This window comes from Oncorhynchus keta, chromosome 1, assembly GCF_023373465.1.
Source record: "Oncorhynchus keta strain PuntledgeMale-10-30-2019 chromosome 1, Oket_V2, whole genome shotgun sequence".
Taxonomy (NCBI): domain Eukaryota; kingdom Metazoa; phylum Chordata; class Actinopteri; order Salmoniformes; family Salmonidae; genus Oncorhynchus; species Oncorhynchus keta.
The window spans coordinates 44012843-44027808 of record NC_068421.1 but is presented as its reverse complement, the minus strand read 5'-3'; the positions used below and the strand labels follow the sequence as shown (position 1 = coordinate 44027808).

Sequence of the window (14966 nt, the reverse complement as noted above, 5' to 3'; positions counted from 1 at the left end):
TGGGAGGCCAAAGGTCTGCACAACCAATAGAGAGTCAGAGTCCCTAGTGTATGAACATAGTCTGTCCCACGGTTGGGTAAATAAAGTTTGTAGTCAACAAAGCATGCAGGAGTCTTGAGGTAAATAGCAAAATGCACAAGAGAAAAATTAAATATATAACGACTTGGGGCTAGCCATTGTAAGATCAGTCACTCGCCCCAACAGTGCCTGTGTGCTGGAGGCGAGCGCAAGCTTGGGAGAGAGAGGTGGGGGGGGGTACCTACCAGATGGGGAGACAACCAGAGCAGACGGTGAGCAGATCGCCAGGTGGAATTTATTTTTTACTATTTTCTACATTGTAGAATGATAGTGAAGACATCAAAACTATGAAATAACACATATGGAATCATGCTGTAAACAAATCAAAATATACTTTAGATTTTAGATTCTTCAAAGTAGCCACCCTTTGCCTTGATGAGAGCTTTGCACACTCTTGTCTACGGACAGTTGAGATGTACAAACTATGGCATAAGGGGACAAGTGGATAAGAGACAATCCGCAATCCGTAATCCGTAAGACATTAATTAGCGAGCTAGGGTGGACGTAGTCAATATAACTACTTGTTCAGCACGTTTTAAATGTACAGCAAAATAATTCAGAACATGGGACGTTCTTACAGTGTTTTCCCTGTACAGCAAGTCAGAACCGTAGGATAAGATGGGCATATAAGCAAACAATGAACTGGGAATTTCGAGTTAGATGACTGTTCAAAACGTATTTTCCCAAGTGGAGCTAGTTTTTTTCCAGAGTTCTCAGTTCTCTTGAACTCACTTAGATCTGAAACTTCCCAATTCCGAGTTTCCATTTGTTTTCAGCATAGCAGAAATCATGCTGGGTTGACAGCATGGCCAATGTATTTAACCTTTCCTAGCCCATGGTATTAACCTTACACCGGCTGGTGTCGTTGTCATTGTGTTCCTGGTTCGAGCCCAGGGAGGAGCGAGGAGAGGGACGGAAGCTATACTATACTGTTACACTGGCAATACTAAAGTGCCTATAAGAACATCCAATAGTCAAAGGTTAATGAAATACAAATGTTATAGAGGGAAATAGTTCTATAATTCCTATAATAACTACAACCTAAAACTTCTTACCTGAGAATATTGAAGACTCATGTTAAAAGGAACCACCAGCTTTCATATGTTCTCATGTTCTGAGCAAGGAACTGCAACGTTAGCTTTCTTACATAACACATATTGCACTTTTACTTTCTTCTCCAACACTTTGCTTTTGCATTATTTAAACCAAATTGAACACATTTCATTAATTATTTGAGGCTAAATTGATTTTATTGATGTATTATATTAAGTTAAAATAAGTGTTCATTCAGTATTGTTGTAATTGTCATTATTACAAATAAATATATATTTTTAATAATATATATAATTTTTAAATCGGACGATTAATCGGTATCGGCTTTTTTTTGGCCCTCCAATAATCGGTATCGGTATTGGCGTTGAAAAATCATAATCTGTCGACCTCTAATATACAGTACCCGTGTGCTGCCATCCTATTAGAAGGTAACAGATTATTTTATTACAATGGTTAAGATGGATTTTCATTGTGTTCCATGGTGTTATTCGCCCCCTAGTGGAGCTTTCTGGTACTTAGAAAGACTTCGCAAACAGGAATTGTTCCGCACGCATAGAAGCAGCTAAAAACAACGCTACGGTGCAGGTCTTTCAGTGTAGTTATTTCTTGTCACACTTCAGCCTTGGAAAATATTTGTTTGTAAGTTTGATTCAAGCATTTAGCTAGTGATGATAATCTTGTCATTGATAGAGTTGCTTACATATCAATGTTGATTGGTTGCATTTACTCATACAAATTGCAATGCCTTTCATGTATGCCGTTAGCTGTATTACTTTGCTCGTGCGTCATGCAAACTAATTGTAAAATATACAATACTGTAGTTTTGTTACTGTTTCTAGTGTAATATGCTTTGTTATTCTACATAGATGGTTGTACATTATTAGAGTAATGAAAGGAGTTAGCCAATTACCACATGAGTAACAATTAGCTATATGGTTTGGCATCATGCCAAATGCATGGTACCGTAGCACGTGCTTTGTATTTATGCAACTTCAAATGTGTAATGTACAGCTACAGTATGTCAGTGTGAATTGAATACTAAAGTATATTATTTTCTGTATTTTGCAGTTTCACAACATAAACGTTTTCAATATATTCATTCAAGAAAAGTCACGTCTTGGGAGTTTTATTGAAGACTTAGCTGTTAGCTATCTGTCTAGTTTTGCATGGGAACCCATCAAAAGTTTGGACTCACCTCCTCATTTAAGGGTTTTTCTTAATTTTTAAAAATATTTTCTACATTGTAGAATAATAGTGAAGACATCAAAACAATGAAATGACACATATGGAATCACGTAGTAACCAAAAAAAGTGTTAAACAAATCAAAGTATATTTGAAATTATTCAAAGTAGCCACCCCTTGCCTTGATGACAGATTGCACACTCTTGGCATTCTTTTAACCAGCTTCAAGAGGTAAGCACATGGAATGCATTTCAATTCAAATCAAATCAAATTTTATTTGTCACATACACATGGTTAGCAGATGTTAATGCGAGTGTAGCGAAATGCTTGTGCTTCTTGTTCCGACAATGCAGTAATAACCAACAAGTAATCTAACTAACAATTCCAAAACTACTGTCTTATACACACAAGTGTAAGGGGATAAAGAATATGTACATAAAGATATATGAATGAGTGATGGTACAGAGCGGCATAGGCAAGATACAGTAGATGGTATCGAGTACAGTATATACATATGAGATGAGTATGTAAACAAAGTGGCATAGTTAAAGTGGCTAGTGATACATGTATTACATAAAGATGCAGTAGATGATATAGAGTACAGTATATACGTATACATATGAAATGAATAATGTAGGGTATGTAAACATTATATTAGGTAGCATTGTTTAAAGTGGCTAGTGATATATTTTACATAATTTCCCATCAATTCCCATTATTAAAGTGGCTGGAGTTGAGTCAGTGTGTTGGCAGCAGCCACTCAATGTTAGTGGTGGCTGTTTAACAGTCTGATGGCCTTGAGATAGAAGCTGTTTTTCAGTCTCTCTGTCCCAGCTTTGATGCACCTGTACTGACCTCGCCTTCTGGATGATAGCGGGGTGAACAGGCAGTGGCTCGGGTGGTTGTTGTCCTTGATGATCTTTATGACCTTCCTGTAACATCGGGTGGTGTAGGAGTCCTGGAGGACAGGTAGTTTGCCCCCGGTGATACGTTGTGCAGACCTCACTACCCTCTGGAGAGCCTTACGGTTGTGGGCAGAGCAGTTGCCGTACCAGGTGGTGATACAGCCCGCCAGGATGCTCTCGATTGTGCATCTGTAGAAGTTTGTGAGTGCTTTTGGTGACAAGCCAAATTTCTTCAGCCTCCTGAGGTTGAAGAGGCGCTGCTGCGCCTTCTTCACGATGCTATCTGTGTGGGTGGACCAATTCAGTTTGTCTGTGATGTGTATGCCGAGGAACTTAAAACTTGCTACCCTCTCTACTACTGTTCCATCGATGTGGATAGGGGGGTGTTCCCTCTGCTGTTTCCTGAAGTCCACAATCATCTCCTTAGTTTTGTTGACGTTGAGTGTGAGGTTATTTTCCTGACACCACACTCCGAGGGCCCTCACCTCCTCCCTGTAGGCCGTCTCGTCGTTGTTGGTCATCAAGCCTACCACTGTTGTGTCGTCCGCTAACAGGTGTGCCTTGTTGAAAGTTCATTTGTGGAATTTGAGCTAATCATTTGTATTGTGACCAAGGTAAGAGTGGTATACAGAAGATAGCCCTATTTTGATAAGACCAAGTCCATATGGCAAGAACAGCTCTAATAATCAACGAGAAACAACAGTCCATCGTTACTTGAAGACATGAAGGTCAATCAATACGGAACATTCACAAAAACCATCAAGCGCTATAATGAAACTTGCTCTCCTCTGATGCAGAGGATAAGTTCATTAGAGTTAACTGCACCTCCGATTGTAGCCCAAATAAATGCGTCACATAATTCATGTAACAGACACATCTCAACGTCAACCGTTCACAGGAAACTGCTTGAAATCAGGCCTTCATGGTTTTTGGTGTGATGAGTCCAAATTTGATTGCTCAGCATATGTGGGAACTCCTTCAAGACTGATGGAAAAGCATTCTTCGTGAAGATGGTTGAGAGAATGCCAAGAGTGTGCAAAGCTGTCATCAAGGCAAAGGGTGTCTACTTTGAAGAATATAAAATATATTTTGATTTGTTTAACACTTTTTTGGTTACTACATGATTCCATATGTGTTATGTCATAGTTTTGATGTATTCACTATTATTCTACAATGTAGAAAATAGTACAAATAAAGGAAAACCCTTGAATGAGTTGGTGTGTCCAAACCTTTGACCGGTACTGTATAATATATTTTCATTTTCATTTTAGCTAAACAGGTGGGGCTCAAAACTGCCCTGAACGACAGGTTCCCACTGACCCTGAGGAGAAACATTGCTCATGGCTACAAAGCTTGCTTGTTCAGGCAACTTCTCTGCTGTCTATATGGTTACATCAGACCCAGCCTGGTTTGTCAGCTGGATCTGCATAAAAATGCATTAACATTAAAAAGGAACTTTTGAGATAGAATAACAGAAAACACTAACCAGACAAACATCATACATATCCTGAGATATGACTCATGAGAGAGCATAAACACGGTCGTGTTTTTTGTAAGCAAATCAAAATATCTTAAACATCCACTGACAGCTTAAAGGGGCAATCTGTAAACTAATGATATACCAATTGATTCTTGAAGAATATAACGTGTGCCTCACGAGTTTAGATAAACTGTCCTTCCCCATCAGAACACAAAAGTAGTTTTTTTTTAAAGCTATTGTTTGTAAACAATGTAAATATAAACAAACACCGTATAGCATCAAAAAACATTGATCAGAGATTAAGTTTACTGTGTCTGAGAAATGTCTTGTTTCCACCCAGATGTCAGTGTTGCCCGGCACCAGTTCAGTAGAGCTGCAGTGGTCAGGTAATGTGACGTAGTGAGGGGCAGGCAGGGCGTTGACAGGGCCACACAAGGCCTGCATGAACATGACGTTCCCCATCACGATGGACCGCTCATTCCTCTTCACAGACACACTCTCCACTGTCCCTAGCAGAACTGGACACACACACTTTAGATCAGTGTTGTGAAGCTACTGTACATCAATGAGTCAAAGTGCTTCCCAAAGGGAGTCAAGTGCTTCCCACTGTATTTTCATGATTCCTTTCATCCTGTGCTTCAAACTGGAGGCTTTACCTCTGGTGTCACACAGGACTTCCGTCTTCAGGCTCCCCAGTGGTAGAATCCTAGGTCCTGAGGATAGTAAACAACAGTCTAATCAAATGGGGTAAGACAGACACAGAATCCAGGCAAGGACCCATCAAAAGACACAAATTTTATCTTATATGAACTACATATAGAATTCATATCACTCTCTGGCTTGTAGGTTGGTCTTTCATAGACCTTTCAGAGATAAACAGATGCAACTCATACTGTGACATAAATCATGGATCAAAGAAAAATGGGAGACAAGTTCGGAGTATATCCTGTTCCCACTGACCTGGAGTCATGTTCATGCTGGTGGTGTGTGGTTCAAGCCTTGGGTGCAGGACCCCCGCACGGCAAGACCACAGGGAGGAGTTGGGGTAGCGGTGCCCACAGCAGGTGAACCCTGGCTGGGTAGGGTAGAGCAGGTCTAGTCCTGGGTCGGAGCAGCAGGTGGAGCCGGCCTCCATCAGGACATTCCCACAGCACTGGGCATCCTCTGAGAGCCTGTCCTGAACCTGCAGGTCGTACAGAGTCCCGGCAACGGACTTCATCTGGCCACTGCTGGGGTCGTAGGCCTTCCCTCCGCAGCGTAACATGCATAACCCTCCACCTGCTGAGTCTGTACAGAGAAAAATGTTGATCTCCCAATACCAAAAAAGCCATATAATCTTTCAGGATTTGGTGCCCATTTCGCTGTCTATACCAGTGTAGTCAGCATATGGCCCTGAGGAGCATTCCTCAGAGATGAGGCCTACCCCCAAACTATTCAGTGAAAATTCATATGGTAGTCTGTGTCTGTTGTCATTCAGGTAAGCCCGTACTTGATTGAACCGATGATTATTTATAATTGATTGGATTTGACCCATTCTATTAAAAGAAGCAATAAAACTGGTCTTCTTTAGACTAGTTTAGTATCTGGAGCATCAGCATTTGTGAGTTCGGGGCTAATCCTTAAGAGGTTTTGAAGGATGATAGCACTTATGGAAATGTAATTTGGAGAGTGCTAGCTATAAGAATGATGGGTTTTGGCCTAATCAACCTGAATCAACAGACTGAGCAATGTAGAGAGATGACCAAAACCATCCGACTATGTTGTACTCAAGAGGGGAGGTCATCCATTTAGCTAATCAATTAAGACAAACCCATCAGCAAAATCTATTTTGGTAACATTTTACTTGACACCCAGTGTCATAACAGATTATCACACAGTCATAACCATGTCATAATATGTCGTAACAGCTGACATAACGTGTCACAACCTGTTATAATATGGTCATAACACTGCCATTAGACATACACTACCGGTCAAACGTTTTAAAATCCACTTCTGTACTCATTCAAGAGTTTTTCTTTATTTTTTCCTATTTTCTACATTGTAGAATAATAGTGAAGATGTCAGAATTATGAAATAACACAGATGGAATCATGTAGTAACCAAAAAAGTGTTAAACAAATCAAAATATATTTTATATTTGAGGTTCTTCAAATAGCCACCCTTTGCCTTGATGACAGCTTGCACACTCTTGGCATTTTCTCAACCAGCTTCATGAGGTAGTCACCTGGAATGCATTTCAATTAACAGGTGTGCCAAAGTTAATTTGTGGAATTTATTTTTTCTTTTCCTCAAATGCGTTTGAGCCAATCAGTTGTGTTGTGACAAGGTATGGGTGGTATACAGAAGATATTTGGTAAAATATCAAGCACTATTTGGTAAAATACCAAGTCCATATCTTGGCACGAACAGCTCAAATAAGCAAAGGGAAACAACAGTCCATCATTACTTTTAGACATGAAGGAAAGTCAATCCGGAGCATTTCAAGAACTTTGAATGTTTCTTCAAGTGCAGTCGCAAAAACCATCAAGCGCCACGATGAAACTGGTTCCCATGAGGATCGCCACAAGAAAAGAAGACCCAGGGTTACCTCTGCTGCAGAGGAAGTTACAAGCCTCAGAAATTGCAGCCCAAATAAATGCTTCAGAGTTCAAGTATCAGACACATCTAAACATCAACTGTTCAGAGGAGACTGTGTGAATCAGGCCTTCATGGTTGAACTGCTGCAAAGAAACCACTACTAAAGGACACCAATAAGAAGAAGAAGAGACTTGCTTGGGCCAAGAAACACGAGCAATGGACAGACTGGTGGAAATGTGTTCTCCAAATTGGAGACTTTTGGTTCCAACCGCCGTGTCTTTGTGAGACACGGTGTGGGTAAACAGATGATCTCCGCATGTGTGGTTCCCAACGTGAAGCATGGAGGAGGAGGTGTGATGGTGCTTTGCTGGTGAACTGTCAGTAATTTATTTAGAATTCAAGTCTTACTTAACCAGCATGGCTACCACAGCATTCTGCAGCGATACGCTATCCCATCTGGTTTGGGATCAGTGGGACTATCATTTGTTTTTCAACAGGACAATGACCCAACACATCTACAGGCTGTGTCAGGGCTATTTTACCAAGAAGGAGAGTGATGGAGTGTTGCATCAGATGACCTGGCCTCCACAATCGCCCAACCTCAAACAAATTAAGATGGTTTGGGATGAGTTGGAGCACAGAGTGAAGGAAAAGCAGCCTACAAGTGCTCAGCATGTGGGAACTCATTCAAGACTGTTGGAAAAGCATTCCAGGTGAAGCTGGTTGAGAGAATGCCAAGAGTGTGCAAAGCTGTCATCAAGGCAATGGGTGGCTATTTGAAGAACCTCAAATATAAAATGTATTTTGATTAACACTTGTTTGGTAACTACATGATTCCATATGTCTTATTTCTGATGTCCTGAGGTTTTTTAAAACGTTTGACCAATTGTGTATATTGTGGTACTTTATGGCTGGTTATGGAACCTACATATGAGTGTCAAACCCCACAAAACCTACCACACAAGGCAAAACATTGCATTTCACCATATGTGTCAACTGTATATTTATGTTTTATTTGAATTATTTTCATTGACCATATTAAATTATCATTGTAATTGCATACACATTGATGTCAGACATGCACCCAACCCAATGCTCTGTTGCTGATAACTGGGATGAATGCAAGAGCAGATGTCAGGAGCAGGACAAGACACCCTCTTTTTGACTAATGACTGATATATAATGCCATGTACGTGATAGTTTTATCTGACTTGTGTTTATGATGGTCATAATGTTTCTTGACAGTGTCATAAAGTGTATTTTCTTAGTCCAAGTAAAGTGAAACAGGAGGTTCATAATGCTTCATGACATTGCCTTAAAGTGTATTTTCTATAAGTTATTTAAAATATGATTAAAAAAAAACATGACTGTAAAAAATTCATTACAACAACAAAGGATTTAAGAAACAAAATTTCAAAACAAACGGAAACTTCTTGGCAGGGGAAAAAAAAAATTATTTGAATAAATGTGGGTGTCATTATCAGCCATAAAACAATGCAGTCCACTTACTGTATGTCACAACAGGTGTAAATGTATCAGTCATGACAATGTTTTGGCCATGTTATGACATGTTATGACATGTTATGACACGTTGCTGACGTCAAGAGTGGCGAGGGGATCAGTAAACCATTCAACTTCGGGACACACTCATTGCTTGAATGATGCAATTCATGTCCCAAATTATAATATAAAACAACCATGAAATTCAAATGAACATATTTCCCCCCCATCGTTTTACAATATATAAATCTCAGTACCAGTTCAACATTTAATTTGGGATGTATTTATTTTGTCACGTGTCATACCTCGAAATCAGACACGAACAAAATACACGTGGCTCATAATCAGAAACACCTTTTCCTTCGTTTGTATGCAATTGGGAAAACTCCAAAACAGTCTAAGTGGGTCTAATTATCCCCTACACCCTCGATAATGTTCACTCCCTCAGCTTTGAGACACTTGTACATATGAAGTGAGGGGCAGGGGAAGGGCAAGGGAGTGATTCAGTTACAGGGTCAAAACTAAAGTAGATTCTAGTGCGTCACTCAAAGCTGTGTTGTTCTCACAGACTTCCTGCTTGTTTCATGGCCAAAGTATAGAGTCATGGCATTGCTGTAAACTCAGACTGCCATGCAACTTCCTGGGGACAGCACTAGGGGCTTCAACCCACAGTTTTAATGTCAGGCTTAGAGACTTTAACAATGGAGAGTTGTTTGTTAATGACGTTCAATGACATGTTTCTACATGGCCTCTAGACTTTAGATCAGGGTGTGAAGCCGCTGTCAAAAAACACAAGTAGATTCCAGTGCTTTTTTCTTTCCTGCCTGTGTCAACTTCCTCCTAAACACTGAGGTCAAGTCACACAAGACTACACAGCAGGAGACCTTTAGACTGTCAGCTGCAGTGGAATACACCCCTTTAAAAGGTGTCTGGAAGGCTAACATAACATAGGCCACAGAATCCTCTCACATCTGCGGTAGTGGGACTGGGAATGTCGGGATATATTTTTTTATCCCACTTGCATCACTTTGCTTCTGAGTGGCGCAGCGGTCTAAGGCACTGCATCAGAGTGCTAGAGGACGTCACTACAAACCCTGGTTAGATTCCAGGCTGTATCACAACCGGCCGTGATTGGGAGTCCCATTGGGCGGCGCACATTTGGCCCAGCATCGTCCGGGTTAGGGTTTGGCCGGGGCAGACCGTCATTGGAAATAAGAATTTGTTCTTAACTGACTTGCCTAGTTAAATAAATAAAGGTTCAAATAAAATGAAAAATCCAGACACACATACAGTATACAGTGCAAAGATGCTGACCCAGTCGAAGACAGTGGGAAAACACTTTCTAGAGTTTGTTATAGTACAAACACGCATGCACGGGCACAAACACCCACATGCTCGAACGCACACACAAACACACACACATTTCAAGACATTGCATCAACACTTAGACAGGGGGGCTGGATATATATATACAGGAAATGTAAAACTTGCAGTGTATTCTCCCTTACGTAAAATGTACAACCCTAACAAAAATGTCCATTCATTATAATCCACATAATACAGTAATTCACATTTGCTGTTTCTGCAGAATTATTTTCCAGCTGTAGCGAACTGGCTCAAACTAAGATGCTACGTCTGTACAAACCTTTGCAGTTTCCACCGTACAGAGCAACTCACTTCAGTCCGTTGCAGCAGATTTCATTCTGAGGGTTGTATGACTCCTCTCCACAGCAGTGTTTGCCTGGATCATGGCAGATACAAGTGGCCACCTGAGGACCACTGGTGCCCAGCCTCCACCCCAAGGTGAAAGGTCTGGTTACAGCACAGCACCCCTTGGTCCTCTACACCATATGGAGTTGTACCACAGTCAGCAGGGTATCAACACACACACACACAAATAACAGACACACATACAGACTTGAATACAGACAATTTCATGCCAACATACTGTAGCGTGCGCATACCCTAAATTCACACAATCATAAAAGTCCACTTGCTAGAAAAGAAAGTCTGACTTTCCTACTTACCAGGGGACCTGTGCAGACATCCTCTGCCGACAGAGTGCCGTGATAGAAAAGAGACCCAAAGAGAGCTCTCGTTACTCGTCAGGTACACTCTCACACTGAAGAGGAGCTGCGCTACTCTAAATGGTTGCGGAATGGGGCTTAAGTAAATAACTGTGCGGACTAAACTGACATAGTGCAGCATATAGCCAAAGTAAAGCTCTCACCACTACAAATAGTCCTTGTTACTGGCAAATCATGGGGCAGATTTTCTCCCTGTGTCACGCCCTGACCGTAGAGCTTTTTATGTCTCTATTTTTGGGTTGGTCAGGGTGTGATTTGGGTGGGCATTCTGTGCTTGTCACGTTCTGACCTTTATTTCCTTTGTTTTGTATTTATTTTAGTATGGTCAGGGCGTGAGTTGGGTGGGCAGTCTATGTTTGTTTTTCTATGTTTCGGCCTAGTATGGTTCTCAATCAGAGGCAGGTGTCATGAGTTGTCTCTGATTGAGAATCATACTTAGGTAGCCTGGGTTTCACTGTGTGTTTGTGGGTGATTGTTTCTGTCTCCGTGTTTGCACCAGATAGGGCTGTTTTGGTTTTTTCACATTTCTTGTTAGTTTATTCATGTATAGTGTCTTTATAAATTAAACATGAATAACCACCACGCTGCGTTTTGGTCCGCCTCTCCTTCACCACAAGAAAACCCTTACAGTGCTCTCTTTCTATGTGTTTATATTTATTTTTTTTGGGCCGGGTATGGTTCTCAATCAGGGACAGCTGTCTATCCTTGAGTAGCTTTTCCCCACAGGGTTTTTGTGGGTAGTTTTCCGTATCAGTGTTTGCACCTTGCGGGACTGTTTCGGTTGAATTTATTCTCTTGTAATTGTGTTTTAGTGTTCAGTCAAATAAAAATCATGGACACGTACCACGCTGCGCTTTGGTCCACACCTTCTCCCACAGACGATCGTTACACCCTGATAGACTTTTAGATCAAACAGCACTCTAGGACAGGGGTGTCAAACTCAAATACCCAGTGGGCCAAAATGTAAAACCTGAACAAAGTCACGGGCCAACATTGAACAAATTAACCTTTTCATATGGACCCAAACAATTGATTTAAATACCAAAATCAACTTTTTCCACTGGCTAATAATTTTACAAATAAAATGATAATAAATCAATCAACCATTCAAGCCCATGCGTTGTAGCAAGAAAAAGTGCATAAAGAAAACGTTAATTATTGCACACTGGTCTAATCTGATGTGCCCAAGCCAGATACCTGGCATCTCTTCTTGGATGCTAGTTCATCAATGTCTGGGCTCAAGCTCTGAGCTGAAGAAATCCTCAGTATCGAGCGAAGATGTTCATCAGTCAGACGTCTCCTGTGAGTTGTTTTGGTCATCTTCATCTAGGAGGAAAGTTGCTCGCATAGATAAGTGCTGCCGAACATGGAGAGCATCTGAGCAGCTTGGGTGCGGAGCTGAGGCATTGTGTCAGGGATGAACCGTGGAAACTGTGCGGCGCCCACAGCATCATACTTTGACTTCAGCGTGTCGTTGCACTGGAGTTCAATCAGCTCCATTTGGATGTTGGTTGGTGCATTTTCCACATCAACTGCGAAGGGATTACTAAGCAGTTCAAACTTGCATTTCTGGGCATCGAAGTCGGCAAATCGCCGGCTAAACTCAGCGGCGAGAACACTGAGTTTTTCAGCAAACTGTGCGCATGGGAACACGGCGGTAGAGATCTGCGCTTTTATGGATTGGCAGCAGGGAAAATGGCAAGGGTTTCCTTGCAGCATCTGATTCTCCCACAGGCACAGTTTAGTTTTGAAGGCCCTCACTGCAGCGTACATGTCTGTGATGATGTGCCCCCGCCCCTGAAGCTGCAGGTTCAGCGCATCGAGATGGCTCGAGATGTCACAGAGAAAGGCCAGCTCACACAGGAACTTTTGCTCCCAGAGCTCTGCTGTATCCTTCCCTTTGGTTTCCAGGAATTGACATATTTCCTCACGCAGCTCGAAACATCTGTTCAGTACTTTTCCTCTGCTTAGCCATCTCACCTCTGTGTGATACGGCACGTCTGCGTATTGCGAACCACACTCCTCCAGAAAAGATTTAAACTGGCGGTGATTTAGACCTTTGGCTCTTATAAAGTTAACTACCTGTGTTACTGTGGTCATAACATGTTCCATCTTTAGGGCTTTGGCACACAGTGCTTCCTGATGTATGATGCAGTGGTAAACAGTTAGCTCACCTGCACAGTTCTCTTCCCGCATCTTCTCCCGAACCATGCCCACCAGTCCACTCTTTTTACCGCACATCGCTGGCGCACCATCTGTCGTTAATCCAACGAGTTTATCCCACGGCAGCTTTATTTCAGTTACACATTTGGAAACCTCCTCAAAGATTTCCTTTCCTGTGGTTGTGCCATGCATTGATTTGAATCCTAATAGCTCCTCCGTAACACACAGATTTGAGTCCACTCCACGGATGAAGACTGACAGCGAGGGAGAACGCAACAAAATCTTTCCCTTTTCCATCAGCTGGTCATACAGATTGGTGGCAAGATCACATCAGCTACTGTGTTCCTGCTCAGGCTCACGTTTGAAAATGCTTGTTTTTTCTCTGGGCATACGAGGTCACAAACCTTCATCATGCACTTTTTCATGAACTCTCCCTCATTAAAGGGCCGGGCTGATTTTTCGATCTCTGCTGCCACTATATAACTAGCCTTTACTGCAGCCTCGCTTTGTGATGTGGCTTTTTTAAACATATTCTGTTGTGAAAACAAACTTCTTTTCATCTCCTCTACTTTCTGGCTCCTTTGAGTCATGTCCAGGTCCTTGTATTTGTCATGGTGTTTCGTTTCATAGTGTCGTCTAATGTTGTACTCCTTACTTACAGCCACGTTGACTCCACAAACAAGACAAACAGGTTTGTCTTTTACATATGTAAACAGATATTCTGCCTTCCACTTGTCCAGAAAGCTCCTGTTTTCTGCCTTTCTTTTCGCCATTTTTGGGAAGGGTTAGCTTGCTGACAATTGTAGCGTCTATGTTGCTATGACTACTGTCACAGAGGAGAGAGCGTTTCTGGGTCCTGTCCTGATTGGCGCGCGAAAACAGCAGAGCATTATGGGATTCGTAGTATTAGTGGTGAATGCGCTGTATAATACCGGCGGGCCAGCTCTAGTAGTAATTTGGTATTGTCTCGCGGGCCAAATATAAATTTGGCCCACGGGCCAGAGTTTGACACCCATGCTCTAGGACATTGGCTTGGAGTATAGGACACCCACTTCCAACTGGGGCCCTGTCTAAACATTCTGAGCGAACTGAAATGGGTCTGTGGACAACATATAGTTTCAGCCTTGTCTTATAATGTCTCTTTGAGTTATTTTGACCATTTAAAAATGTACAAATACATCCCTGTAGTGAACAGCATTGTCTTCATGCCTTGACCAACAACTACTCAACAGGCAGATGGATGATTTAGCTGTTTTACTTTCATTTGACTGAGATGAGGAAAAGTCATTTTAATGTAGCCGAGGATGTTCAATGAACTAGGCTTCAGCTGTAAGCCTTCTGTCGGCTAATGGACTCCAAGCACCCAATTGGACAGCTGCCCTGCGCAGCAGATTTTGATGTCTGGATTGTAAACCCAAGAGAAACAGCTTGCACCATTGTAGACACCTGGTTAGAGAGATGGGAAGGAGGAAGGACAGAGGTGGTGATGATCAGATCAAGAATGGTAAATGATTTGTCTAACCTGGCAGCGTATACTGTTCATACGGTAAAATCAGCATCCTTACAATACAGTGTGATGACTGCTGAACAAAACTGGTCATCTGTTAGAAAATAGACTCCTCTTTCACTTACATATTTGGTGCATTACAGACTTGAATATAATTGTTCAAGGAACACCCAAAAAAAACATTTGTCTTTCCACAATACATGGGAATTACCCAAAGCAAACCTCTACATCAGCATCTCTGCCAGGATGTTGTGAAACTATGTACTGTTTTCCAGGACGGCTAAATGAGAGGGACTGTACAGTTGAAGTTTATATAAACAAGTTTTAATGACTCCAACATTAGTGTTTTAACCACTCCACAAATTTCTTGGCAAGACGATTAAGACTTTATGCATGACACAAGTAATTCTTCCAACAATTGTTTACAGAC

At 41.6% G+C, this 14966-nt stretch overlaps 1 protein-coding gene across 2 annotated transcripts; it reads right to left on the bottom strand.

The window, feature by feature from the left end:
- Positions 1-293: 293 nt before the first annotated feature.
- Positions 294-11037, bottom strand: LOC118385971 (uncharacterized). 2 transcript variants are annotated; one of them, XM_035773258.2, is made up of 4 exons: positions 10807-11037; positions 5660-5986; positions 5356-5412; positions 294-5217 (listed from the first exon to the last, which is right to left on the bottom strand). In XM_035773258.2, exons 1-4 carry the CDS (start codon positions 10985-10987, stop codon positions 4781-4783), a joined length of 1002 nt encoding a protein of 333 aa, XP_035629151.1. In that variant the 5' UTR covers positions 10988-11037; the 3' UTR covers positions 294-4780. The 2 variants fall into 2 exon arrangements, with proteins under 2 accessions (XP_035629151.1, XP_035629169.1); XM_035773276.2 differs by having other exon boundaries at positions 294-5412.
- Between the last annotated feature and the right edge of the window lie 3929 nt (positions 11038-14966).